Below are 25,728 nucleotides of genomic sequence, written 5' to 3'. Positions count from 1 at the left end.
GACCACACTGTTATAAAACAAGACAGACAGACAGGTTCAGCTGGACTGAACTGATATAAGAGACCACACTGTTATAAAACAAGACAGACAGAAAGACAGACAGACAGTGTCAGCTGGACATATCTGATAGAAGAGACAGGGTCCACTGGACATATTAACTGATATAAAAAAAGACAGAAAATGCACCTTAAAAAACAGACTTATCTAAAAGAAAATTTAAAAACACACTATTTAAATAAATCTTTTATTTCATTTCAAAACACATTACAAGAAAAGAGACAAAAAAAAAAAATCCCACCAGCTTGAAATCTTCAATAAAATTTTTCTTATTAACAATATTATATTAATTTGGATTTTAATATATATACACACAGTTTTTTTTTAATTATATAAAGGCAGCTCCTCATACTCAATCCCCCTTGAGTTCACTCACAATGTGTTTCAGAAATCAAAATATACCCAGCGCCATTTCCCCAGCCATGGGAATCAGACTCCCGCTGCACAGCAGTGTGATCCAGTCCTGGTTTCACTGGGAATCAGACACACCTGAGCTTGTTAGCTAGACACACTGGGGGCTGATCAAGCTGGTAGCAGTGAAACCTGGACTGGATCACACTGCTGTGCAATAGGAGTCTGGTTTCCAGCCCTGTTCAGTACAGAGTCAGTTCTGTTCACATGAATGGATTCCCCGGGTCAGCGTTTCTGTGTGGCTCGAACTTTCCTCAGCCCGGTCCGGGGCCCCCCTCTGCTGTGTCTGCTGGTTTCCATTCCAGCTGAGCTCTCAAATCACTGAACCAGACCCTTCACTGAACTGATTGTTAAACTTAATTAGACCTTTTTTTTAAATTGTTTTCAGCTCTTTTAAACAGCGGCAGATTTCAAGTTCGTCGTAACATTTTATAAGCAACTTGACCTCTGCAGCCGTTTAAGAGCCAAGAATAATTTAAAAAAAGGTCTAATTAAGCCAACGATCAGTTCTGTGAAGGGTCTGGTTCAGTGATTGAGAGCTCAGCTGGAATGGAAACCAGCAGACACAGCAGAGGGGGCACGGGACCAGGTTTGGGAAGTGCTCTACTTTCCATTCTACTGAGCCAGCAGCAAAACCAGTAACAGAATCACAAATAACAACACAAAACCATTTCTTCCTTTTACAGAGTGGAATACCTAATGAAACAAATGTAAGAGTTTACAGTTTAGAGCCGGGGTGTCCAATCCCCGTCGCAGAGGGAACGCTATTCCTCTCCAGGTCTGTTTCGCACGTGACATGAGATCGTGAGCCGCTGCGGGGTCTGGGTGGAGGGTTAATCGGTTCAGTTAAAACATTTAGAACAGGGCTGGAACAAAGACCAGGAGTGGAATTGCCCTCCAGGGCTGCGATTGGAGCCCCAGCACAGAGGGAAGCGGCTGTGTTTTTAATCGGTTCAGTTAAACCATTTATAACAGGGCTGGAACAAAGACCAGGAGTGGAATTGCCCTCCAGGGCTGCGATTGGAGCCCCAGCACAGAGGGAAGCGGCTGTGTTTTTAATCGGTTCAGTTAAAACATTTATAACAGGGCTGGAATTGCCCTCCAGGGCTGCGATTGGAGCCCCAGCACAGAGGGGAGCGGCTGTGTTTTTAAGGCAGTGTTGCTGGTATCGTATCTCTCGGATCCCGTCAGAACTAGCAGCATTATCAGGGGTCCCACCCTTCACAAAGAGTGACGACCAAGGCTTCACAAACCCATACGGTGCAATGGGAGTCTTATAATTATTAACCACCATCATCATCATCATCATCATCACTGAGCTAACAAATGTAAAACCTGGACTGGCTCTCAGACTGCTCTGCAATGGGAGTGTCGTTTCCTTCCCTCATAACTTTTCAATCCCGTTAGCATGTTTTTTTGGCGTGTAGCGTGTTGGCAGTGCGTGTTTCATGTCTGTTTCGTGACCACTGCCAAACGAGAACCTGTAAAAAAAAAATTTAAAAATTTAAATAAGTCAAATGAATTCCATTCCCAGAATTTCAGGATTGAGACAAAAAATAAATAAAAATATACCAACATAAGAAACTACAAAATGGAAACGCAAAAACATTTTTAAAAAGTGTTCTGGAAGCCATGATAGTACTTCAGTATTTCATGTTGGATTCTGAAATGTCACATTTTTCAGTTCAGTATCTGGGAAAAACTAGAAAGCACTGGGTGTGTAATTCAATATGTTAACAAGGGAACATTATTCAGCAGCTTTCATTGGACTCTATGAAGCTGAGGGAGTTCATTCTATATAGAGGGGGTGGAATTCAATATGTTAACAAGGGAACATTATTCAGCAGCTTTCATTGGACTCTATGAAGCTGAGGGAGTTCATTCTATATAGAGGGGGTGGAATTCAATATGTTAACAAGGGAACATTATTCAGCAGCTTTCACTGGACTCTATGAAGCTGAGGGAGTTCATTCTATATAGAGGGGGTGGAATTCAATATGTTAACAAGGGAACATTATTCAGCAGCTTTCATTGGACTCTATGAAGCTGAGGGAGTTCATTCTATATAGAGGGGGTGGAATTCAATATGTTAACAAGGGAACATTATTCAGCAGCTTTCATTGGACTCTATGAAGCTGAGGGAGTTCATTCTATATAGAGGGGGTGGAATTCAATATGTTAACAAGGGAACATTATTCAGCAGCTTTCATTGGACTCTATGAAGCTGAGGGAGTTCATTCTATATAGAGGGGGTGGAATTCAATATGTTAACAAGGGAACATTATTCAGCAGCTTTCATTGGACTCTATGAAGCTGAGGGAGTTCATTCTATATAGAGGGGGTGGAATTCAATATGTTAACAAGGGAACATTATTCAGCAGCTTTCATTGGACTCTATGAAGCTGAGGGAGTTCATTCTATATAGAGGGGGTGGAATTCAATATGTTAACAAGGGAACATTATTCAGCAGCTTTCATTGGACTCTATGAAGCTGAGGGAGTTCATTCTATATAGAGGGGGTGGAATTCAATATGTTAACAAGGGAACATTATTCAGCAGCTTTCATTGGACTCTATGAAGCTGAGGGAGTTCATTCTATATAGAGGGTGATGCAAATCCTTTGGTCACATGTAAGAAAATGCAACACCACTACAACGAATGCACAAGAGATCAGACTTATAAAATCATCGTGCTAGCTACGAATCACCAAGAGATTTTCACAGTGTAATCAACTGAGTGTTTAAGGGAGACCACACCCAAACCCTACGGTAAAAAAATAATAATTTCAGCATTAAAAGTCGAAAGTCGAGAGTATAAAAATCTCTGTTTTTGGTATAACATGTGATTCTGGAGGGGCGATGATGGCCAGGAACCCGCACAGACAGTCGCAGTGTCCCTGCAGCCCTGCACTCAGCCTGAATGAAGCCGTGAATCACTGGGTTTATGAGGAGCCCGTCTGGCTGCCTGCCGTCCTCACCTCCCCTCAATCACACGTCGTGGTTTTTGTGTTTGTGTTTTATCAGGAGACGGACGCAGAGTGAACAGCTTGTTAGTAGAATCCAGGGACCGCAAGCATAAAGAATCACACGGGTCTGTGGATCTGTCTCTGTGTGTCAGTGGGTCTGTGTCTCTGTGGGGCACTCTCTGTGTGTCTCAGTGGGTCTGTGTGTCTCAGTCTGTCTTTCTCAGTGGGTCTCTCTCTCTCTCTCTGTGCCTGTGTGTCTCAGTCTCTCTCTATGTCTCAGTGTGTGTGTGTCAGTGTGTGTGTGTGCCTCTGTACCTCTCAGTCAGTGGGGTCCTCGGGGCTCCTCTCCGATGCTGCTCTGGGTCTCAGTGTGTGTGTGTCAGTGTGTGTGTGTGTGCCTCTGTACCTCTCAGTCAGTGGGGTCCCCGGGGCTCCCCTCCAATGCTGCTCTGGGTCTCAGTGTGTGTGTGTCAGTGTGTGTGTGTGTGCCTCTGTACCTCTCAGTCAGTGGGGTCCCCGGGGCTCCCCTCCAATGCTGCTCTGGGTCTCAGTGTGTGTGTGTCAGTGTGTGTGTGTGTCTCTGTACCTCTCAGTCAGTGGGGTCCCCGGGGCTCCCCTCCAATGCTGCTCTGGGTCTCAGTGTGTGTGTGTCAGTGTGTGTGTGTGTGCCTCTGTACCTCTCAGTCAGTGGGGTCCCCGGGGCTCCCCTCCAATGCTGCTCTGGGTCTCAGTGTGTGTGTGTGTCTCTGTACCTCTCAGTCAGTGGGGTCCCCGGGGCTCCCCTCCAATGCTGCTCTGGGTCTCAGTGTGTGTGTGTCAGTGTGTGTGTGTGTGTCTCTGTACCTCTCAGTCAGTGGGATCCCCGGGGCTCCCCTCCGATGCTGCTCTGGGTCTCAGTGTGTGTGTGTCAGTGTGTGTGTGTGTCTCTGTACCTCTCAGTCAGTGGGATCCCCGGGGCTCCCCTCCAATGCTGCTCTGGGTCTCAGTGTGTGTGTGTCAGTGTGTGTGTGTGTCTCTGTACCTCTCAGTCAGTGGGGTCCCCGGGGCTCCCCTCCGATGCTGCTCTGGGTCTCAGTGTGTGTGTGTGTGTGTCAGTGTGTGTGTGTGTCTCTGTACCTCTCAGTCAGTGGGGTCCCCGGGGCTCCCCTCCAATGCTGCTCTGGGTCTCAGTGTGTGTGTGTCAGTGTGTGTGTGTGTCTCTGTACCTCTCAGTCAGTGGGGTCCCCGGGGCTCCCCTCCAATGCTGCTCTGGGTCTCAGTGTGTGTGTGTGTGTCTCTGTACCTCTCAGTCAGTGGGGTCCCCGGGGCTCCCCTCCGATGCTGCTCTGGGTCTCAGTGTGTGTGTGTCAGTGTGTGTGTGTGTGTCTCTGTACCTCTCAGTCAGTGGGGTCCCCGGGGCTCCCCTCCAATGCTGCTCTGGGTCTCAGTGTGTGTGTGTCAGTGTGTGTGTGTGTGTCTCTGTACCTCTCAGTCAGTGGGGTCCTCGGGGCTCCCCTCCGATGCTGCTCTGGGTCTCAGTGTGTGTGTGTCAGTGTGTGTGTGTGTGTCTCTGTACCTCTCAGTCAGTGGGGTCCCCGGGGCTCCCCTCCAATGCTGCTCTGGGTCTCAGTGTGTGTGTGTCAGTGTGTGTGTGTGTCTCTGTACCTCTCAGTCAGTGGGGTCCCCGGGGCTCCCCTCCGATGCTGCTCTGGGTCTCAGTGTGTGTGTGTCAGTGTGTGTGTGTGTCTCTGTACCTCTCAGTCAGTGGGGTCCCCGGGGCTCCCCTCCGATGCTGCTCTGGGTCTCAGTGTGTGTGTGTCAGTGTGTGTGTGTGTGTCTCTGTACCTCTCAGTCAGTGGGGTCCCCGGGGCTCCTCTCCGATGCTGCTCTGGGTCTCAGTGTGTGTGTGTCAGTGTGTGTGTGTGTCTCTGTACCTCTCAGTCAGTGGGGTCCCCGGGGCTCCCCTCCAATGCTGCTCTGGGTCTCAGTGTGTGTGTGTCAGTGTGTGTGTGTGTCTCTGTACCTCTCAGTCAGTGGGGTCCTCGGGGCTCCCCTCCGATGCTGCTCTGGGTTTTCCTGTCTGCAAGGCTGTTCCCAGCAGCCCCCTCCTCAGCACATAGGGGCAGGAGGGGCCGCTCGGAATATCCGCAAAACCTGGGGGGGGGGACAAAACCAAACCCGATTACACACAAGGCATGCCAGAAACACAGGGCACAAACATGGGGCAAGCATGCAGGAAACTCAGAGTCAAGTAGGCTAACCGAACAACGCCTGAACTCATACTGAAGACACAGAGAAACATTTCCACCTTGTCTTTCTGAATTGATTTTTTTTTTTTTTGTTTCTTTTGTTGGGACTACAATGACTCAGTTTCAGGAGAAGGGGAGGGAGGAGGGTTGCAACAGTGATGGATCGTCTATTACTCATTTAGAAACATTAAAAAAGAAACTTAATACATTCAGCAGCTAATGTTTCCACTAATTTCTAATTGAAACGATTGCCATTGAATTTACACTGAAGGCACTGAGAAAGACTTCTAGTGGAAACATTTGCCATTGAATTTACACTGAAGACGCTGAGAAAGACTTCTAGAGGAAACGTTTACCATTGAATTTACACTGAAGACACTGAGAGAGACTTCTAGTGGAAACGTTTGCCATTGAATTTACACTGAAGGCACTGAGAAAGACTTCTAGTGGAAACGTTTGCCATTGAATTTACACTGAAGACGCTGAGAAAGACTTCTAGGTTAAGCGTTTGTCAGTGTTCCTCAGCTCCTCTCTGCTGTGTTTTCTCTCTCTCACCCCTCATCACCACCTCCGGCAGTCCGTACGGCTCGTATTCTGTGTCATCGAACGCCACCGACATCCGGCTCCGGTTCCTCATGATCCGCTCCGCGATCTCGGCCGGGTTCGCTTCCCACGGGAACGCCTGGGCTACCAGCTGATGCCCCTCCGTCCTCCCGCTCTCCCCTGGCCTCTCCGCCTCTCCCAAGCGCCCGTCTGTCTGCGTCTCTGCGGTTCTGACCTCCTTGCTCAAGGTGGCACTGTTGTTGCTACCCAGCCCCGATTCTTGAACCTCTGTTTGGGTGCCCGCAGTACGGACCTCCACCCTCAAGGGGAAGATACTGCCCAGTGCTGCTGCAGTTATCCCCTCCTCCTCTCTTTCTGTTTGAGTGCCTGCTGTTTGTACCTCCCTCCTGTAGGGGGCGGCAGTATTGTGTGGCTCCGGTGGTTTCTCCTCCCTTCTGCTGCCTTCTGTTTGAGTGCCTGCAATCCCTCCCTTTGCTTCGGTCTGCTGGTCGGTCGTGCTGAATTCCGTTTCTTTAGTCTGTAAATCGGTAGCTCCGTCTTCCACAGCTTTTACCTGCTGGGCTGTAGTGCTGTATTCTGCTGATTTGGTCTGCAGATCAGTAGTTCTGTGTGCCGCTGTTTTAGTCTGAAGATCAGTGGTTCCACTTTCCTCTGTTTTAGTCTGAAGATCAGTGGTTCCACTTTCCTCTGTTTTAGTCTGAAGATCAGTGGTTCCATTTTCCACTGTTTTAGTCTGAAGATCAGTGGTTCCACTTTCCTCTGTTTTAGTCTGAAGATCAGTGGTTCCACTTTCCACTGTTTTAGTCTGAAGATCAGTGGTTCCACTTTCCTCTGTTTTAGTCTGAAGATCAGTGGTTCCACTTTCCGCTGTTTTAGTCTGAAGATCAGTGGTTCCACTTTCCTCTGTTTTAGTCTGAAGATCAGTGGTTCCACTTTCCTCTGTTTTAGTCTGAAGATCAGTGGTTCCACTTTCCACTGTTTTAGCCCGGCGCTCTGCTGTGCTGGTTTCCATTGCTCTGGCCTGGCTGTCCCGCTTGTCGACGGGTTTGCAGTCAGTCCCTTTGCTCGGTCCAGTGTTTTTGATTGCTTCAGTCTGGTTGTCTTTAGCTTCATCTTCCAGGGCTTCAGTGTGATCCTGTGTAGCTTCATATTTGATTGCTTTGGTCTGTTCTCTAGCTCCACATTTGATTGCTTTGGTCTGTTCTTTAGCTCCATCATTGATTGCTTTAGCTTGGTCCTCTCTTCCATATTTGATTGCTTTAGCTTGGTCATTTGTAGCTCTATCTTCCATTGCTTTGGTCTGTTCTTTAGCTCCATCATCAATTGATTTAGCCTGGTCCTCTGTAGCTCCCCATTCCATTGCTGTAGCCTCTCCAGCCATGGTTCTGACCTGTGTGCTGATTGGACCGCTCCCTGCTCCCCAGTCCAGGGTCTGGTTCCCCTGGTCAGGACAGCGGACCCCTGGTTGCTGGGAGATCAGCGATTCTTGCAATTGTTCTGTCGTCTGTGTCTTTGGAGTTGCTGCAAGATTTTTTAAAAAAATTGTTAAAATTAAATAAACTAATCCAACATCATTTTAATAAACAGATTTCACCCCCCTCCCTTTCCAGACTTGGTATCTACCTGTAGTCTGTTCCTGGGTGCTGGAATCTGCCCTGGGCCGTACCACTCTGTCCGCTCTGCAGGGGAGCAGGATCCTGTCTTCCCTGACCACCACCACTGTGTCTTTCCCGGGGTGCACTGCAGTCTCCCCCCAGGCTGTGACAGAGATGGTACCTCCCTGCCCAGGATCCTCCCTTCCCCAGAGCAGCAGCTCCTCCCCCAGTCTCTCCTTCTCAGCGCTCAGACTGGAAACCAGTGCCTCCAGCTCCTTCAACTGGGGAAATAAACAAAAATTGGCACAATGATCAATACAAGGGGGTTGACAGTTCCAGATCATGCCAACAAAACCGATTTTAAAAAACCTGTTAACCGTGACTAATTAAAAGGGTACATAAGAACCTTTTTATTGTTTTGTGTCGCATGTTCCCATGTGTTTCTACAGCTGTTTACGTAAGGTGTGTGTATTGTTTTAATTTTTTTTTTTTTTCACATTTTGACCACTTTTTAAAACTTTTTTTTAAATTGCATTCCCTGCCTCAAGATGGCTTCCCATGTACCTGCACGCCCCCCTCAGAACTACATTTCCCATCCTTATGTGCCCTTTAAGCCAATAAATGGTGCAATTAACTAACAGAAAACTCGGTTGAAACTAAAACCAGCAGACCCAGTAGCTCTCCTGGACCGGGTTTGGAGACCCTGATCAGGGGCACGCAAACACCAGGAAACGCCTGTAAAGGTGCACACTCAGCCTCTCTGAACTCGGGACAGTAACAATACGACCGTCGTGGGCAGCGATGGCTGAATTGGGGGCGTGGTTTGAGTGGGGGGTCCCACGAGGAGAATCACAATTGAAAAATCCAATTGAAGGCGCAGTTACTGGATTTTGTGTTTTGTTGCGTTTGTTATTTTCTGATCTTTTCGTGGCAGTTGTTGTTCGTGTCTTGCGTACAGCCGGCCGTCTGTTAACCTTCCCTCTCTCTCATAAAATATGCAAGCCTGTAACTCTAAAAACAAAACTAATAATGCATTAGCTATTGCCTCATGTAAAGTGCAGGGCTTAAATCACCCTATTAAGAGAATGAAGGTATTACCAGTCTTAAAGTCAAAGTGTATGGTCTTGCATTTTTACAGGAGACACGTTTCTCTTTGAAGGAGAGATGAAGAAACTTATACTGAGATCAGGTCAGACATGTTCATATCTGGCATCTCTGAACCCGGGACAGTAACAATGCAAATCAATACGACCGTCGTGGGCAGCGATGATTGAATTGGGGACGTGGTTTGAGTGGCGGGTCCCACTCGGAGAATCAGGGACCTTAACCCTTTGCGGTCCATTTATTCAGCGCGTCAGGTCCAATTCATATTCACACGTGATCTTTATTTTAGACGCGCCGTTTAAAAGTGTTTTTCCCCCCCACAGTAAAGCAGGTTTAAAAGTCTCTGCATAGCAACAGGACACTCAGTATCTCCAGCCCCGCCCCACCCCTCGTTCGCTCACCTCTTCATAGTCGTGCATACCGATAAATCATCTCCTGATCACTCGTTTTATCACCAAACTCCTCGATAATGCGATCCGAGTCATTATTTTATGACTGGAACTTCTCAAAAAGCTCTGCAGATGTCTGTGATATTCTTTGAGCGCTGGATGCAGAAGCAGCTATCGTGTTTGTTTATGTCCGAGTTATCTCTGTGGTGCAGGGACTGTGTGTATTGCTCAGATCCGCCCCCTTTTTTTTTTTCGGCTTCTCTCGGCTCCTATCGATCTCACTTGGCCATTGAATGGTTTTCTCGGCTTTTTCCGGAGAAAAAACGACTAGAGATCCGTGCTTTACGTCTTTTTGATGATGTCAGACAGGGTCTGACATCGGACCAGAAAGGGTTAAAGTTTCACTAATTTATTTATTTTCAATCTAATTGAAGGTTTTCTGATTTTATTTCGTGGCAGTTGTCGTTCGTGTATTGCATACAGGCGGCTGTCTGTTTACCTTCTCTCTCTCTCTGATAAAATATGCAAGCCTGTAACTCTAAAAAACTAATAATGCATTAGGTATTACCTCATGTAAAGTGCAGGGCTTAAATCACCCTATTAAGAGAATGAAGGTATTACCAGTCTTAAAGTCAAAGTGTATGATCTTGCATTTTTACAGATCCTCTTGGAAGGAGAGACGAGGGGGGGGGGTATCCTAGCTCCAAATGGGGGGGCTGGAAAAAAAAAACTAAATGAAAGGGTTCAGTATCCACTGAAAGCAGAGGGAAGACTTTAAGAATCGGATAACGGATCCGATTGTGGACCGCAGCTCTGATTTCACAGTGCAGTCAGTGAGAGTGTTCATGGTATCTGTGTCCTGCAGCTTGTATTGATTTTACAATCACAGGTATCCGTTCTCACGGTTTTTGTTTTTTGTCCTCGCTGTTGTTTGAAATCGTTCTCCTCCATTTCTCGTACTCGCTGCGTGCTCTTAATGCACTTGACTGGTATGAGGGAATATCCTAGCAACTGCTCTCAGCCGAACTCGCTCTTAAAATGTAATTTACTGTTTTCTTTACTTTGCTCTTACTTCAATGTGATCTGATTTGCTACTGATTTTACTGGACTTTATAACTGCTCTTATCTGTAATGTGAGATTTTACAATGGGATATTTTACAACAACTGCAAGTTGCCCTGGATAAGGGCGTCTGCCAAGAAATAATAATAATAATATTATTAATAATAATAATAATAATGTGATGGTTTTAGCAGATTTGTGGCTCCTGCAAAATCCCAAGGAAATAGATTAGTCTCTTCTCCTCATCGTGTATTCTCTAGAATTGATTATTTCTTAATTTTAAAGCCTCTAGTTAATGCCACTCCATCCTGCGCAGCTGGTAATATTGCTATGTCAGACCCTGCCTGTCTATCCCTCCAGATGCTTGCATTAAAAAAAAAATGAACAAAGCCCCGCGAGATGGGAGGGGTACCTCGAATCCTTTTACAAGAACAAGAATTCAGAGACGGGCTTGAGAGCCCAAATTGCCCTCTACATAGAAATGAATGTGTTATAAATAACTTAAAATCTGCACTTTTTAGGAGCTAAGGACAATTAAAGAAGGTCTATATATATATTTTTTTTGCAACGTCTGTATGGTCCAGTGGTTAAAGAAACGGGCTTGTAACCAGGAAGTCCCCGGTTCAAATCCCACCTCAGCCACTGACTCACTTGTGTCACCCTGAGCAAGTCACTTCACCTCCTTGTGCTCCGTCTTTCGGGTGAGACGTAGTTGTAAGTGACTCTGCAGCTGATGCATAATTCACACACCCTAGTCTCTGTAAGTCGCCTTGGATAAAGGCGTCTGCTAAATAAACTAATAATAATAATAATAATAATAGTTGTTTGGGTGATTTTTTGGTTTTCATTATCCCAACAAACTTCCTTCTCGATACAGAAATCCGAGCGAGATAAACCACAGCGATCCACCACCAATGTAACCCTCTAATAAAAACCAAGACCGCCCCGGACCAGCTAACACAGGACAGAGAGGCGCCTACCTGCTTCTGTAGCTGCCCCACCTCGGATTCGGAGAGTCCGGCCTCTCTCTCCAGCACGCGCTGTGGCACTGCGACGTCATCACCCTTCGCCTGCCTCCCTGTGATGTCATCTTCCCTCGCCATGGCCCCCGGGACGCTCTGAAGCGACGTGACGTCATCACCCTTTGCCCCTGTGATATCGTCCTTCTCCTGCGTCTTTATGAAGTCAAACTTCTCCCTTGCGATGTCACCCACCTTCACCCCTGTGATGTCAACCTTCGGCCTCTCTGTGATGTCATCACCCTTTGGCGTCTGGGTCTCTCTCCCCCGAAGGCTCTGTCGCGCTGTGAGGTCACTGTCCTGCGCCGCCGTTCCGTGCAGGCTCTCTCCTCCCTCTCCCTCTCTCGGAGTCCTTTCTCCCCTCACTTTCTGTCCACCCAGCTCGCGCCTCAATCTCGAGCAGTCGGACTGGAGTCTGGAGACCGAATCTTCGGTTTCTTTCAACCGGGAGCTCAGACCGTCCCTCTCCTCTCTCAGCTGGCAGCACTCTGCGTTCAGCTGGATCACTTCTGAGCTCACAAGCTCAGTCTTAACTTGTTCTCCTCTCTCATCTTTAACTGCAGCTAGCTCACATTTCAGCCTCTTGTTCTCTCTCTGCACTTGGGTCAAGCTCTCCTTCGCCCCCTGCAGTTCCTGACCCAAGCTCTTGATGGCGCCGTCTTCCTCTCCATCTTGTTCACCTCCTTTACTGGCTGGCTCCCCCTCTCTTTTAGGAAGTGTAACTGCAGCTAGCTCAGATTTTAGCCTCTCGTTCTCTCTCTGCACCGAAATCAAGCTCTCCTTCGCCACTTGTAGTTCCCGACACAGACTCCGGGTGGCGCTATCCTCCTCCCGGTCTTGAGAGACTGTTTTCTCGTCGACAGCTAGCTCCCCCTCTCTTTTAGGAGGTGTAACTGCACCTAGCTGGGACCTCAGCTCGTCATTCTCACCCTGCACTGAAATCAAGCTCTCCTTCGCCCCCTGCAGTTCCTGACCCAAACTCTTGATGGCGCTGTCTTCCTCTCTATCTTGTTCACCTCCTTTACTGACTGGCTCCCCCTCTCTTTTAGGAAGTGTAACTGCACCTAGCTCAGATTTTAGTCTCTCGTTCTCACCCTGCACTGAAATCAGGCTCTCCTTCGCCCCCTGCAGTTCCTGCTCCAGACTGCGGAGGGCGCTGTCCTTCTCCTCCAGGCTCCCCAGCAGGTCCTCGATGTTCTGGCTCTGCGTCTCGAAGGCCAGCGTCAGCTGCCTGGTCTGGCTGTTGATTCGGGATTGCAGGGTCTCTAGCTTGCCCTGCGCCTCGCTGGCCCTGCCCTGCGCCTCTTCTCTCTCCCTGTCCAGTGCCTCGTTCCTCCGACGAAGCTTCTCAACCTCCAGCACCAGGTGGATGACGGCAGGCTGCCCGTAAGGCTCTCCCCTCTTCCCCGCTGCTTCCCGTCCCGATTCCCCGACTCCTCCTCGCTCGGTGGTTTTTTCCTCCGGGTCGGGAGGAGAGAAGTTTTCGGATCCCGTTGGGAGGATTTCTCCCCGGTGGTTTCCGAACCCCGATGCCTCCCGCTCCTCCGCCATCTCTCTCGGGGCCCCCAGTTCCTGGTCCCCCCCCTCCTCCACCTGCGACGTCTCTCTGGACCTCGGGGGCTCCCGTAGGAGCGCCGCGGGATTGCCGTCGCGTTCCCCCGCGGTTCCCGAGACGCGTTGCGCGGGTTCGAAAACCTCGGAGGAAAACGATAGGTCGTCAAGGTTACAGCTGCTTACCCCGCTACTGGCACTGTTATTATTGTTACTATTATTATTATTATTATTACTATTTTTATCACCATCACCAGAATCGCTGTTGTTTTTCTCCACGCCTACGCTTTCATCTGCACAGCCAATTTCTCCTTCTTCAAAGCAACGCAAACGTGCCTCCAGTTCACTAATCTTCTCCAAAAGCAAGGAGTCACCTGGTGCCCTCTTTCCAGACCTCTCCTCCTCCTCTCTGCCCAGCCCCTGCCTCAGCTCTGCCTCCGATTCCAGCCTCTCCACAGCCTCTCTCAGCCTGGCTGCCTCCTGCCTCCCTGCCTCCAGCTGCCTGTCCTTCTCCCCCAGCTCCTGCTCTCTCTGGCGCAGCCTCTCCGTCTCGGAGGAGTGCTTTTTGGAGGTCTGTTTGAGTTTCACTCTCAGGTCCCGCTCCGTCTTGCGCTGGCTCTCCAGGTCCTCCAGCCTGCGCTCCACCTCCCTCCTCGCTTCCCGCAACTCGTCCTTCAAAACCTCGTTCTCCTGTTCCAGCTTTTTCATTTCATCATCTCCCTCCCCCTCCTCTTTATTCCGTCGCCCTTTCTCATTCCTTTTCCGTTTTTTCCCGGAGGAGCTTCCCTCGTATTCCTGCTCATCCCAGTCCGATCCCTCCCGTGAGGACGGGAAACTTTTTCGGTTTATCCCGGGAGATGAAAGAAGAAGCCGCCGGCCGCGACCGTCCGATTCTTTGTCTTGAAATTCCCCTCGGGATTCCTCGTTCCCTTTCCCGACGAACGCTCCCTCTATCTCCTCGTTTCGGGAATCCTTTAAAATCCCCGTTGGTATTTGCTGTTCCTGGCAGTCCTTTGGTCCCTCCACCTCCTCCTCCTCCTCCTCGAATTCTCTCCCCTCCCCTGGTTCTCTGCCCCCTCCCACCCCTGCGGTGGAGCTGCCCGCCCCTGGGGGACCCCCCTTTCTCCCGCGCTGGGGGCTCCGCTGCTCCAGGAAAGCCTTGGTTATCGGGGGGCTGTAGCTCTCTCCAGGTGGGGTACCCCTCAGGGGAACCCCAGCAGCGACGGACACGTGCTCGGCTGAAACGACAACGAAGGAACAAATATATTAAAAGCAATAAATGTTAAAGAAAGAGCTGCTATTGAATTTCCCGAGCGAGAGGAGTCCCGTTCAGCCCCTCGGAGCTCCTCCGCTTCCCAGCAGCTGAACTCTGAACTCTGTCAAGTCGGGTCTGAAAGGATCCCAGTGATTCAGCCTCGACAGCGTGGCTCTGTATCCCTCGGTAACCCATAGCAACCCATTCTACCCCCTCACCTCGCCCTCTCTCTGTGTGAAGAAGTGTCTACCTACAGCCACAGTATGCATTTGAAGTGTGACAGATTCCTGTATTTATTTACATATTATACACAGACACATACATATATATATTAGTGTTGAGTTACAGCACTGAATAATTGACTGCAAAGTGATTTATTTACGTATTTAGTTATGTATTAATTAAACCGGATCTCATCTCAGAACCTATCTTGCATTTATTGTAAATATATATATTTGTTACCTTTGTTACATTTTTTACAATTTTTTTGTATCCTGCTAAGCTCGCAAGCTAGCTAGCGTTGCAATGCGATGCAACAAACCTTACTTCAAACACAGCTGAGCCCAAAATGAAAGTCTGTCGAAGTCTTAAAATCAGTGCAGTTTAGACTTGATTTTTTTATAGCTGCATTACTGAGGCTGCCAGCAGGTGGCAGCAGTTGCACACAACATGATCAGAGTCTCACAATGATAACAAGCCCCGCAGTTATAAGAGGTTTAAAATGATCTGTGTTACAGGATGTCATAGAAATACTACACACACAAACCAGCACACACACACACACACACACACAAAACACTGGACTCTGCATTGACTCCTGTAAAGTGGTACTGGGGAGGGGAGGTGAAGTGTGGAAATTCAGATGAAATTCACTCTCTCCCTCTGCAGGTCCTCCAGCAGCACGTATCTCTCTCCAATTTAAATTCAAATTCAAATTCATTCAAATTCATTCAAATTCAAATAAGCTTTATTAACCAGCATGACTGGAGTGCTCCTGTATTGCCAAAGCATTTAAACCCTCTCTCCCTCTCCCTCTCTCTCCCTCTCTCACTCACCCTGCAGCTTCCCCAGCAGTCTCTGGTTCAAGGCCAGCTCCCTGTTCAGTTTCTCCAGCTGCTTCTCCGTCTCCTGGGGGGGGGGGGGGGGGGAGGGGACAAGAACCAAACAACCAATTACACACCAGGGCTGGGAATCTAAATAAAATAGAGGTATTGTAAAGCCTGTTAATAAAATAGAGGTATTGTAAAGCCTGTTAATAAAATAGAGGTATTGTAAAGCCTGTTAATAAAATAGAGGTATTGTAAAGCCTGTTAATAAAATAGAGGTATTGTAAAGCCTGTTAATAAAATAGAGGTATTGTAAAGCCTGTTTATAACCATGGTAAAGTCTGCTAAATGCACAGTACATATAACCATGGGGAAATCATAGAGAGGGGGGGCTGCAAAGTGAATCCCGTGGTGAAGGGTAGTGGGGGGGGGCATGCAAAGTGAATCCCGTGGTGAAGGGTAGTGGGGGGGGCATGCAAAGTGAATCCCGTGGTGAAGGGTAGTGGGGGGGGGGGGGGGGGTCACCGTGAGTTTGCTCTTCAGTTCTTCCTCTCTCTGGTGGCTCCCCTGCAGCTCTCTCTCAGTCCACTGCAGCTTCAACCGCACCGCCTCCAGCTCCTTCTCACAGCGCTGCTTCTGCAGGGTCACCTGACCGGGGAGGGAGGGGGAAGCAAACGACTCGGTCACTCAGCACCGGGGGGGTCTGGACTGGACCGCTCACATTTCCATGAGAGCTACTATCTGATAAACAGCTGACATCATCACGGATCTTTATTCACGTCACTCAGTCTCGCTCTCTCTCCATAGCTAACATTTCAGCAATCCAGAGTGAAATTATATATATATATATATATATATAGGAACGTAGAACAACAGGGTTAAATATTGTCTATATTTTAAAGTTTTAAAGAGGAGATGATTAGCTGTTCAGGTTTCATTTTGCATTTATTTCAAATTCAGCGACAGAATAATAACCTGGGTGAATCAGCGCTGAAAAAAAAAAAATGTCTGGAAAACTAAATTAAATTTAGAGATTTGAAGATGAAGGGCTTGCATGAAAAAGCTTTTTAAAGGCTGCGTATGCACAGAACAGGCTGGTGAAGGAGTTTGCAAGCCCAGAGAAAACTCTTGAGTTTATTTTTCCCACAATCCCTCCTCCTCCTCCTCCCACGCAGGAGCTGAACAGAGGCAGATAAACAAGCCCCTGCAGGCTGGGCTGCTGGCTCTCAGTACAAAAAACAGCAACAGCAAATATAAAAAATAAAAAAATAACTAAGTGCTGAGCTCACAGGCCATGTGCGCTTCAAATATTCTCTTGAGTGTGACAAAAAAAAAAAAAAAAAAAGATATTTAAGTATTTAACCCTTTATCATACATTTGAGCTAGGAATTTGTTTTCTTCTCTTTTCTTTTGGTTTTTTAACTACGATAATTTATTTATATGTATTTTTTAACCCTTCATAGCATTTAAAGAGAAAGTAAAAATGTATTTATATATTTAACCCTTCATAGCTCTGTGTGGCTCTGGGTTTGAGTGAATGCAGCCCCTCACCTTGTCTGTGTGTGGCTCTGGGTTTGAGTGAACGCAGCCCCTCACCTTGTCTCTGTGTGTGGCTCTGGGTTTGAGTGAATGCAGCCCCTCACCTTGTCTGTGTGTGGCTCTGGGTTTGAGTGAACGCAGCCCCTCACCTTGTCTCTGTGTGTGGCTCTGGGTTTGAGTGAATGCAGCCCCTCAGCTTGTCTCTCTGTGTGGCTCTGGGTTTGAGTGAACGCAGCCCCTCACCTTGTCTGTGTGGCTCTGGGTTTGAGTGAACGCAGCCCCTCACCTTGTCTGTGTGTGGCTCTGGGTTTGAGTGAACGCAGCCCCTCACCTTGTCTGTGTGTGGCTCTGGGTTTGAGTGAACGCAGCCCCTCACCTTGTCTCTCTGTGTCTGCAGGGTCTGGCTCTGGGCTCCACTCTGCTGCAGTTCCTGGTGCAGTTTGCTGCTCTCCTGTCTGTGCTGCTTCTCCAGGCTCTGGTACAGCAGCTGCTGCTCAGACATCTCCTGCAGGACAGGGGACCGGGGCAGTCAACACAACACTGCACAGAGATAGAGAGAGACACACACACACACACAGAGAGGGACAGAGAGATAGAGAGAGACACACACACACAGAGGGATAGAGAGATAGAGAGAGACACACACAAAGACAGCGAGACACACAGTTAGCCGGAGACACACACGCTCCACACAGACCTTGTGGTGCTCTTTCTCCTGCTCCTTCCTGCGCTGCTCCGCTGCTCTCCTCGCGCTCTCCGCATTCTGCCTCTGGCAGCTCAGCTCCTCGGAGAGCTGCTTCAGCTTCTGCTCCAGAGACTGACACTGAGGAGAGGCAAGCAGACCAGCGTTTCAGCTAGCGCCTTCATCAGTGTGATTACTGAGACTAGAAGAGACAGAGTCAAGCAGACCAGCGTTTGGGCTCCAGCGCCTTCATCAGTGTGATTACTGAGACTAGAAGAGACCGAGTCAAACAGACCAGCGTTTGGGCTCCAGCGCCTTCATCAGTGTGATTATTGAAACTAGAAGAGACCAAGTCAAGCAGACCAGCGTTTGGGCTCCAGTGCCTTCATCAGTGTGATTATTGAAACTAGAAGAGACCGAGTCAAGCAGACCAGCGTTTGGGCTCCAGTGCCTTCATCAGTGTTATTATTGAGACTAGAAGAGACCAGGTGAAGCAGGCAGCAGCTTGGCAGTGGGCTCCCCTACCTTGTCCTGTGTCTGTTGGGTCAGTGTGTTCTGCCGGGTCAGCTGGTCCTGGTTCTTGGTCAGGGTCAGTTCTCGGGCTGCCAGCTCCGCTCTCAGGCTCTCCAGCTGGGACTGGCTCTGCCGGACAGTCAGGCTGTGGGACTGGAGCTCCTCCTCCTGGGATCGGACCCAAGACTGCAGCTCCGACACAGAGGAGCGCAGCGCTGCAAGGGTTACAAGTGTGGCGTTTTTTTAATTTATTTATTTATTTATTTATTTTTTTTAATGAAAACTTTTAGTTTTTTCTTTGAAATAACAGTGCACATTATTATATGGCAGATAGGACATTTTGATAACATCCTCAGACTAACTGGAATTTCACAAAGAGAGCATCGTGCAGCTGGACTTCGTTTTGTTTCTCCAATAAGACACGGGTTTAAAAAATTTAAAAAAAAATACTAATAAATAAAAACTGGGCTTCGAGAAAAAATACAAAAAAAAACCATAGCTAAGGATGATATATTTAATTGTGTCTGCATTTTCATATTTGTTTGTTTGCTGATCGTCTGTATGTGTTTAACACTCGACGACAGGTTGAATGACAAACATTTTGAACAGCAATCCCTGTGCGCTCCCTCCTGTATAAACACTCTGTATAAACAAACCTCCTAACTAATGAGTGTGTGCGCACACACACACACACACACACACACCACAGAACAGTGAGTGTACACACACACACACACACTCTCTCAAACTATAGGTCCTCATAAGGTGGGCTTTGTCAGATTATCATCATTTTTTATCTTGTGGGGACTAAAAATGAGCCCAAGCATACACACACACACACACGTTTGTTTGTTTGTTTGTTTAGTGTTTGAGGACTTTGCATTGACTGTAATACACCGTAGCTTTATGATCTTGAAAGTCCAAAAGGGCATCAAGGAGATCTACACAATAATGAGTTTTCTTTTAAAACAACATTATTAAAACGAGCGAACACACACACTGACACACACTGACACACACACAGGCCCTATTCTGTATGGCAGGCATGCAGTCAGTCAAGGGTGTGCTCAGGTCAAAATTGAGGTGTGCCTCTCTCTCTCTCTCTCTCTCTCTCTGTAGTCAGCGTGATTGTTCATATCCTGTCATCTGCACTCAAGTCACAAGAATGATCTTCTTGTTTGCACAGCAAACAATGCTCCCGTCCGACCACACAGCTGCAACGCTGATAATACTAACAGCAAACACAACAACAATAATAATAATAATGATGATGATGGCATTAAAAGCAACTGTGTGGAATGGAACAGAGAAGCATGTCCTTTTGAACCGTGTAGGAAACAATGGGAGCGATCCATTCACTGTCCCTGAGCAAACACAGACTGTAAACTCACTTCAACTGCAGCTCTGCCATCTCAATGGGAAGCAAGGCTTCACTGCGATGAATCGCAGGGCATGCAAGTCACCGAGCAGAGAGAGGAGTTAACGTGATGTCATTTCCATCAGACACAAGCTCTCCAAACAAAGAAAAAGCATTCAGAGGCTGCATATTATATAAAAGAGGGCTGGATCGCATCAATATCAGGGTCTAGTGCTGTATATTATAAAGACATTTCAGAGGGCTGGATCGCATCAATATCAGGGTCTAGCGCTGTATATTATAAAGACATTTCAGAGGGCTGGATCGCATCAATATCAGGGTCTAGCGCTGTATATTATAAAGACATTTCAGAGGGCTGGATCGCATCAATATCAGGGTCTAGTGCTGTATATTATAAAGACATTTCAGAGGGCTGGATCGCATCAATATCAGGGTCTAGCGCTGTATATTATAAAGACATTTCAAAGGGCTGGATCGCAGCAATATCAGGGTCTAGCGCTGTATATTATAAAGACATTTCAGAGGGCTGGATCGCATCAATATCAGGGTCTAGTGCTGTATATTATAAAGACATTTCAGAGGGCTGGATCGCATTACTATCAGGGTCTAGCGCTGTATATTATAAAGATATTTCAGAGGGCTGGATCGCATCAATATCAGGGTCTAGTGCTGTATATTATAAAGACATTTCAGAGGGCTGGATCGCATCACTATCAGGGTCTAGCGCTGTATATTATAAAGACATTTCAGAGGGCTGGATTGCATCGATATCAGGGTCTAGCGCTGTATATTATAAAGACATTTCAGAGGGCTGGATCGCATCGATATCAGGGTCTAGTGCTGTATATTATAAAGACATTTCAGAGGGCTGGATCGCATCGATATCAGGGTCTAGTGCTGTATATTATAAAGACATTTCAGAGGGCTGGATCGCATCGATATCAGGGTCTAGTGCTGTATATTATAAAGACATTTCAGAGGGCTGGATCGCATCAATATCAGGGTCTAGTGCTGTATATTATAAAGATATTCGTAATAAAGAAAAAAAATGAAGACACAGAACTCTAACCTGCATTTTCCTTCCTTAGCTCCTCCTCTACCCCACAATGCACTGGGTCCCCGCTGTGTGTGACATCGCCGCCCTGCTGTCCTCTCTCCTTCCCACGATCTGTGGTGGAAGCAGCCTTCTCCTGTTCCCACGGAAACACAGAGGAGGAGGGGGAGGAGGAGAAAGGGGAGGGGCTGGAGGCAACGGGGGTGGAGCTTCCACGCCTCACCGGGGTCTCCGACCGGCGGGCGCCGCGGCGGACGGGGGTGGAGTCCTGTTGCCAGGGGAACGGGGAAGAGGAACTGCTCACTCCGCTGCTCCCTGTCCCGTGCTTCGGACTGAGGTCAGTGCTGCTGAACTGTAGCTGCTGCTGGAAGGAACAGAGATGAGAGGAGCATTGATAAAACTCTTATCAGTACAAGAAGTGTACGATCCAGACCCGTTAGAGCAGAGTTTCTCAGTCCTGGTCCTGGGGACCCGCTGCCTCTTCTCAATTAATTAAACCCTTCATAACTGAACTGAGAATGTGCTTAATTAGCACCTTTTTAATTGTTCTGCGCTCCTCAAAGAAAAAGTCAATTTTTTCAAGTTACTTAGAAAATTTTCGAGTTAGCCTGAAATCTCCCAACTGCTTAAAAGCTGAAAACAATTTAAAAAAAAAAGTCTAATTAAGCTAATGAACAGTTAAAGTATGAGTTAAATGAAGTCATTGATAACTCAGTTGGAATGAAAACCATAAGACACAGGGGGGGTCCCCAGGATCAGGATTGGGAACCCCTACGCAGAGCAGGGGGGTGGTGGGGGGGGTCGGGGGTCAGACTCCAGTCCGAGGGTCACCGCAGGGTCTCCTGGTTTTCATCCCAGCTTGAGCTCCTCAGTTAAACATCCTCGATCTCGTGATTTCGTTAGCACGGTAGAAACAGCCAGACTGATGCTGAAGGAGAGAGCGATGGGAACTCACTTTGACGTGCAGAGCTCTGAAGTCGTTTCTTCCCGAGGGCTCCCTGCTAACCCATCTGGAGTCTGTACAGAGAGAGATGCAGAGAGGCAGAGACATTTCAACACTGCTTCCTAACAACACTGCATCTTAATCAGGTGCTGACAATCGGACGAGGGTCGCTGGCGTGGATCGGGGGGCTGATTCCCCGTTCAGAGTGAATTCAGAAACAGCTGCTCGGGTTCGTGTGGGTCGCTGTTCTCCGCAGAGTCTTTAAGAAAAGCAGCGATTGTCACAAACCCAAGCAGCTGTTTCTGAATTCACTCTGAATGGGGAATCAGCCCCCCCCCCCGATCCACACCAGCGCCCCCCCTCGCCCTGGCTTCTGCGGAGGGCTCGGTCAGGGACAGTCGAATATATTCGGTCTGTCAGATTTGGAACGCACCCCCTTGGTCCCGGGTGAGAGTGTTGAATCCCGAGTGATTCCACGTCGGAGTGAAGAACGCCTGGGATTCTCCGGAATGCTGGGAATTCTGCAGCTTCTCCAGTTCCGCCAAGACACTGGGAAGAAAAAAACAAAACATTTCCTGTGTACTTTAAAACTTCTGGAGGGAGAGGGAGAGAGAGAGGCAGGGAGGAGGGAGAAGAGAAAGGAGGAGAAGGGATACAGGGAAGGGAGGGGATATTATTATTATTATTATTTATTTCTTAGCAGACGCCCTTATCCAGGGCGACTTACAATTGTTACAAGATATCACATTATACATTATTTCACATTATACAGATATCACATTATTTTTACATACAATTACCCATTTTTACAGTTGGGTTTTTACTGGAGCAATCTAGGTAAAGTACCTTGCTCAAGGGTACAACAGCAGTGTCCCCCACTGGGGATTGAACCCACAACCCTCCGGTCAAGAGTCCAGAGCCCTAACCACTACTCCACACTGCTGCCCCACGGATAGCGTGTAGGGTCTGCATACTGCAAGGGGGGAGGCGAGAGAGCGAGAGTGTGCGAGTGTGAGACAGAGGGAGAGCAAAGGGGTGTATTCTCTGCTTACCGTTTGAGTTCTTGCTGCAGGGACTCGATCTGTTTTCTGGAGGCCCCCAGCTGCCCCTCCAGGGAGCAGACCTGTGCCCCCCTGGCCTGGAGCTCATGGGACAGGCGCTCCTTCAACTCCTCCACAGAGACGCAGGACTGGGAGAGAGACTTCAGCTCCCTCTGCAGGGAGAGAGACTCTGCACGAGCCTCCTCACACTGAGGAGAGACGAGAGAGCGTCTTATTTTTTATTAAGAAACAAGCAGATTTGTACCCCCAGGGGCCATCGCAAGTATCCTGACACGCACTGTATCATGAACTGCATACCGCGATGACATCATATCGTGACATTAGCGTGTCGTTACACACCCTATTCATTCACTCACTATCAAAAAGTCTCAAGTTTATTATTATGATTATTATTATATTGTCGCTGTCCTGCCCCCCCCCACCCCTACCTTGTGTTTCTGCTGGAGCAGGGCGCCCTCTACAGCCTCCAGCTGGAACTGCCTCTGCTGCCTCTCCTTCAGCAGCTTCTCCAGCTGAGACTCCAGCTCCTGAACCCTCTGCAGGGCCCGGCCTGGCAGCCCAGCCTTCCAGTCATCCAGAGCCCAGCTCATCCTGCATAGCACCCGGGTCAGCTGCTGCTGCGACACACACACACACGACACTGCATTAAACACACACACACACTTAACTCATACTGCCCGCACAGCAAACCTGAGGGGCGCTCTGAACCCCAGGACTGGGTGCAGCAGCAGCAGCAGCAGGGCTAGTGTGAGTTTCTAACCCTGCTCAAACTCCTGGCTCCTGATCATTTCAATATTAATAATAATAATAATACTAGACTTCATTGAGGGGAGCTCTGAACCCCAGGACTGGGTGCAGCAGCAGCAGCAGCAGGGCTAGTGTGAGTTTCTAACCCTGCTCAAACTCCTGGCTCCTGATCATTTCAATATTAATAATAATAATAATAATAATAATACTAGACTTCATTGAGGGGAGCTCTGAACACCAGGACTGGGTGCAGCAGCAGCAGCAGCAGCAGGGCTAGTGTGAGTTTCTAACCCTGCTCAAACTCCTGGCTCCTGATCATTTAATAATCAGACACATCTGAGCTTGTTAGCTAGACACACTGGGGGCTGATCAAGCTGGTAGCAGTAAAACCTGGACTGGATAACACTGCTGTGCAATGGGAGTCTGATTCCCAGCCCCGCAATGAAGTCATTACAGTGTTTTGCATGCCAGCCACAGTATCGTTCAACAGTCTGCTGATAGTAAATTGGTTTGCATGCGTTTGGCAGGGAGAGAGTTTGCATTTCAAGAATGCTGCAGCCTCCCTTCAGGCAGGAACATAGAGTAATGCGGGTGTCTTCATCAGCAGTGAAAAAACCTGTTTCAACTTATGAACTCCAAGCTTGTAGGAACAGTGCAATGCTGAGCTGGGAAAAAAAAATACAATACAAACAACTCCCATTGCAGAGCTGTTTGAGAGACAGTCCAGGGTTTAGAGTCATACAACCTGGAATGGCTTTGTACAGCGATAGAAACAAGACTCCTATCGCACAGCAGTGTGATCCAGTCCAGGTTTTACTGCTACCAGCTTGATCAGCCCCCAGTGTGTCTAGCTAACAAGCTCAGGTGTGTCTGATTATTAAACTCCCAGTGAAACCAGGACTGGTAATCAGACTCCTATTCCACAGCAGTGTGGTCCAGTCCAGGTTTCACTGCTACCAGCTTGATCAGCCCCCAGTGTGTCTAGCTAACAAGCTCAGGTGTGTCTGATTATTAAACTCCCAGTGAAACCAGGACTGGTAATCAGACTCCTATTGCACAGCAGTGTGGTCCAGTCCAGGTTTTACTGCTACCAGCTTGATCAGCCCCCAGTGTGTCTAGCTAACAAGCTCAGGTGTGTCTGATTATTAAACTCCCAGTGAAACCAGGACTGGTAATCAGACTCCTATTGCACAGCAGTGTGGTCCAGTCCAGGTTTTACTGCTACCAGCTTGATCAGCCCCCAGTGTGTCTAGCTAACAAGCTCAGGTGTGTCTGATTATTAAACTCCCAGTGAAACCAGGACTGGTAATCAGACTCCTATTGCACAGCAGTGTGGTCCAGTCCAGGTTTTACTGCTACCAGCTTGATCAGCCCCCAGTGTGTCTAGCTAACAGGCTCAGGTGTGTCTGATTATTAAACTCCCAGTGAAACCAGGACTGGATCACACTGCTGTGCAATGGAGGGCTTATTTCCTTATTATCTGTGTTGAAATTTTGCACAAGTCGGTTTTCCTCAAACTTATTATAGCAAATTCCCAAACAAATCTTTCCAAACACGTCCTCCCCCTTCTATCAGCACGTCAACGCCCTCGGGAGCTGCCAATCAGGACGGGCGGCTTCACTCGATCCGTGTCAACGAGCCAATCACAGCGCGGAGGCACCGCGACTCCGTCCAATCGGTGGCCGGGATGAGCGGCTAGGGCGGGACACAAGCTTGACCGTCTGGTTTTTCTCAGCGTGTATTTTTATTCAGTAAACATACCGATTTTTAGCGACACAAGATTTTTAAATATTACAAATGATGATAAAACCGCAGCTGACAACAAGTCTAATTAAAAGCTTTTTTTTTAACAAACGTGTTGCCGGTTCACACGTGAGAAACTTGTCAAACTATTTTTTTTTTTTTGTCACAAAATAAAATGAAGTAATTACATACAATTCTCCCCACTGTCGTTATCAATTATTTCTTTCAAAACCGAGACACGGACAAATGCCTCGTACGTTTCAACAAACCTGTTCTTTCACAGACCGAGTCAGAAATAATCTTAAAACGCCACTACTGCACTCCTCACTAAAAAAATAAATAAACTTACTTTTTAAAAGAACTCCTGAGATTTTTCTCTTCAAAGCGGGTGTGGTTTCCGTCAGCAAAAAATAAAACAAAACTGACTGACTTTATTTTAAATAATATATGAATGAGTTCATTTTATTTATTTTTTTGTCAGTTGGTCTCCCTCCTTCTGTGGAAGTGAACGCGCTCGCGCCCGCCTCGCTCTCTCTCCCTCGCGCAGGAATGGCAACACGAGGCAGGTCTTTGAGTGACGTCACCGCGGCCCCGCCCTCCCGTGCAGTGATTTTTTTTTCAAAGTGCCTGACCCCGCCCCCTGGCGGTTATACCGCAGGACTGCACGACGCTACCCACGACGGTATCAGCGTCGGTCTATCTGCACACCGACGCTGTCCAGCGAGCGTCGCCTGCCTTGAGCCTTATGGTTTAGAGGTGGGGGATCTCATTCCAGCCTCTTAATGGGTTTGCATTGGGGGCTACAAGGGTCGCAGTCTTCAGT

At 48.1% G+C, this 25,728-nt stretch overlaps 1 protein-coding gene across 3 annotated transcripts; it reads right to left on the bottom strand.

The window, feature by feature from the left end:
* Window positions 1–819: 819 nt before the first annotated feature.
* On the bottom strand, window positions 820–25,504 carry LOC131729781 (centromere protein F-like). 3 transcript variants are annotated; one of them, XM_059019987.1, is made up of 16 exons: window positions 25,255–25,504; window positions 22,844–23,032; window positions 22,407–22,603; window positions 21,788–21,903; window positions 21,367–21,428; window positions 20,427–20,775; window positions 17,992–18,194; window positions 17,482–17,607; window positions 17,161–17,289; window positions 15,771–15,893; window positions 15,255–15,327; window positions 11,355–14,182; window positions 7,849–8,101; window positions 6,217–7,746; window positions 5,436–5,566; window positions 820–1,949 (listed from the first exon to the last, which is right to left on the bottom strand). In XM_059019987.1, exons 2-15 carry the CDS (start codon window positions 23,003–23,005, stop codon window positions 5,439–5,441), a joined length of 6,279 nt encoding a protein of 2,092 aa, XP_058875970.1. In that variant the 5' UTR covers window positions 23,006–23,032; window positions 25,255–25,504; the 3' UTR covers window positions 820–1,949; window positions 5,436–5,438. The 3 variants fall into 3 exon arrangements, with proteins under 3 accessions (XP_058875970.1, XP_058875972.1, XP_058875971.1); XM_059019989.1 differs by having other exon boundaries at window positions 20,427–20,772; XM_059019988.1 differs by having other exon boundaries at window positions 22,844–23,029.
* Window positions 25,505–25,728: the final 224 nt, after the last annotated feature.

The sequence above is a fragment of the Acipenser ruthenus genome, unplaced genomic scaffold, assembly GCF_902713425.1.
Source record: "Acipenser ruthenus unplaced genomic scaffold, fAciRut3.2 maternal haplotype, whole genome shotgun sequence".
Lineage (NCBI taxonomy): Eukaryota > Metazoa > Chordata > Actinopteri > Acipenseriformes > Acipenseridae > Acipenser > Acipenser ruthenus.
This window is presented reverse-complemented; position numbering and strand designations above follow the sequence as displayed.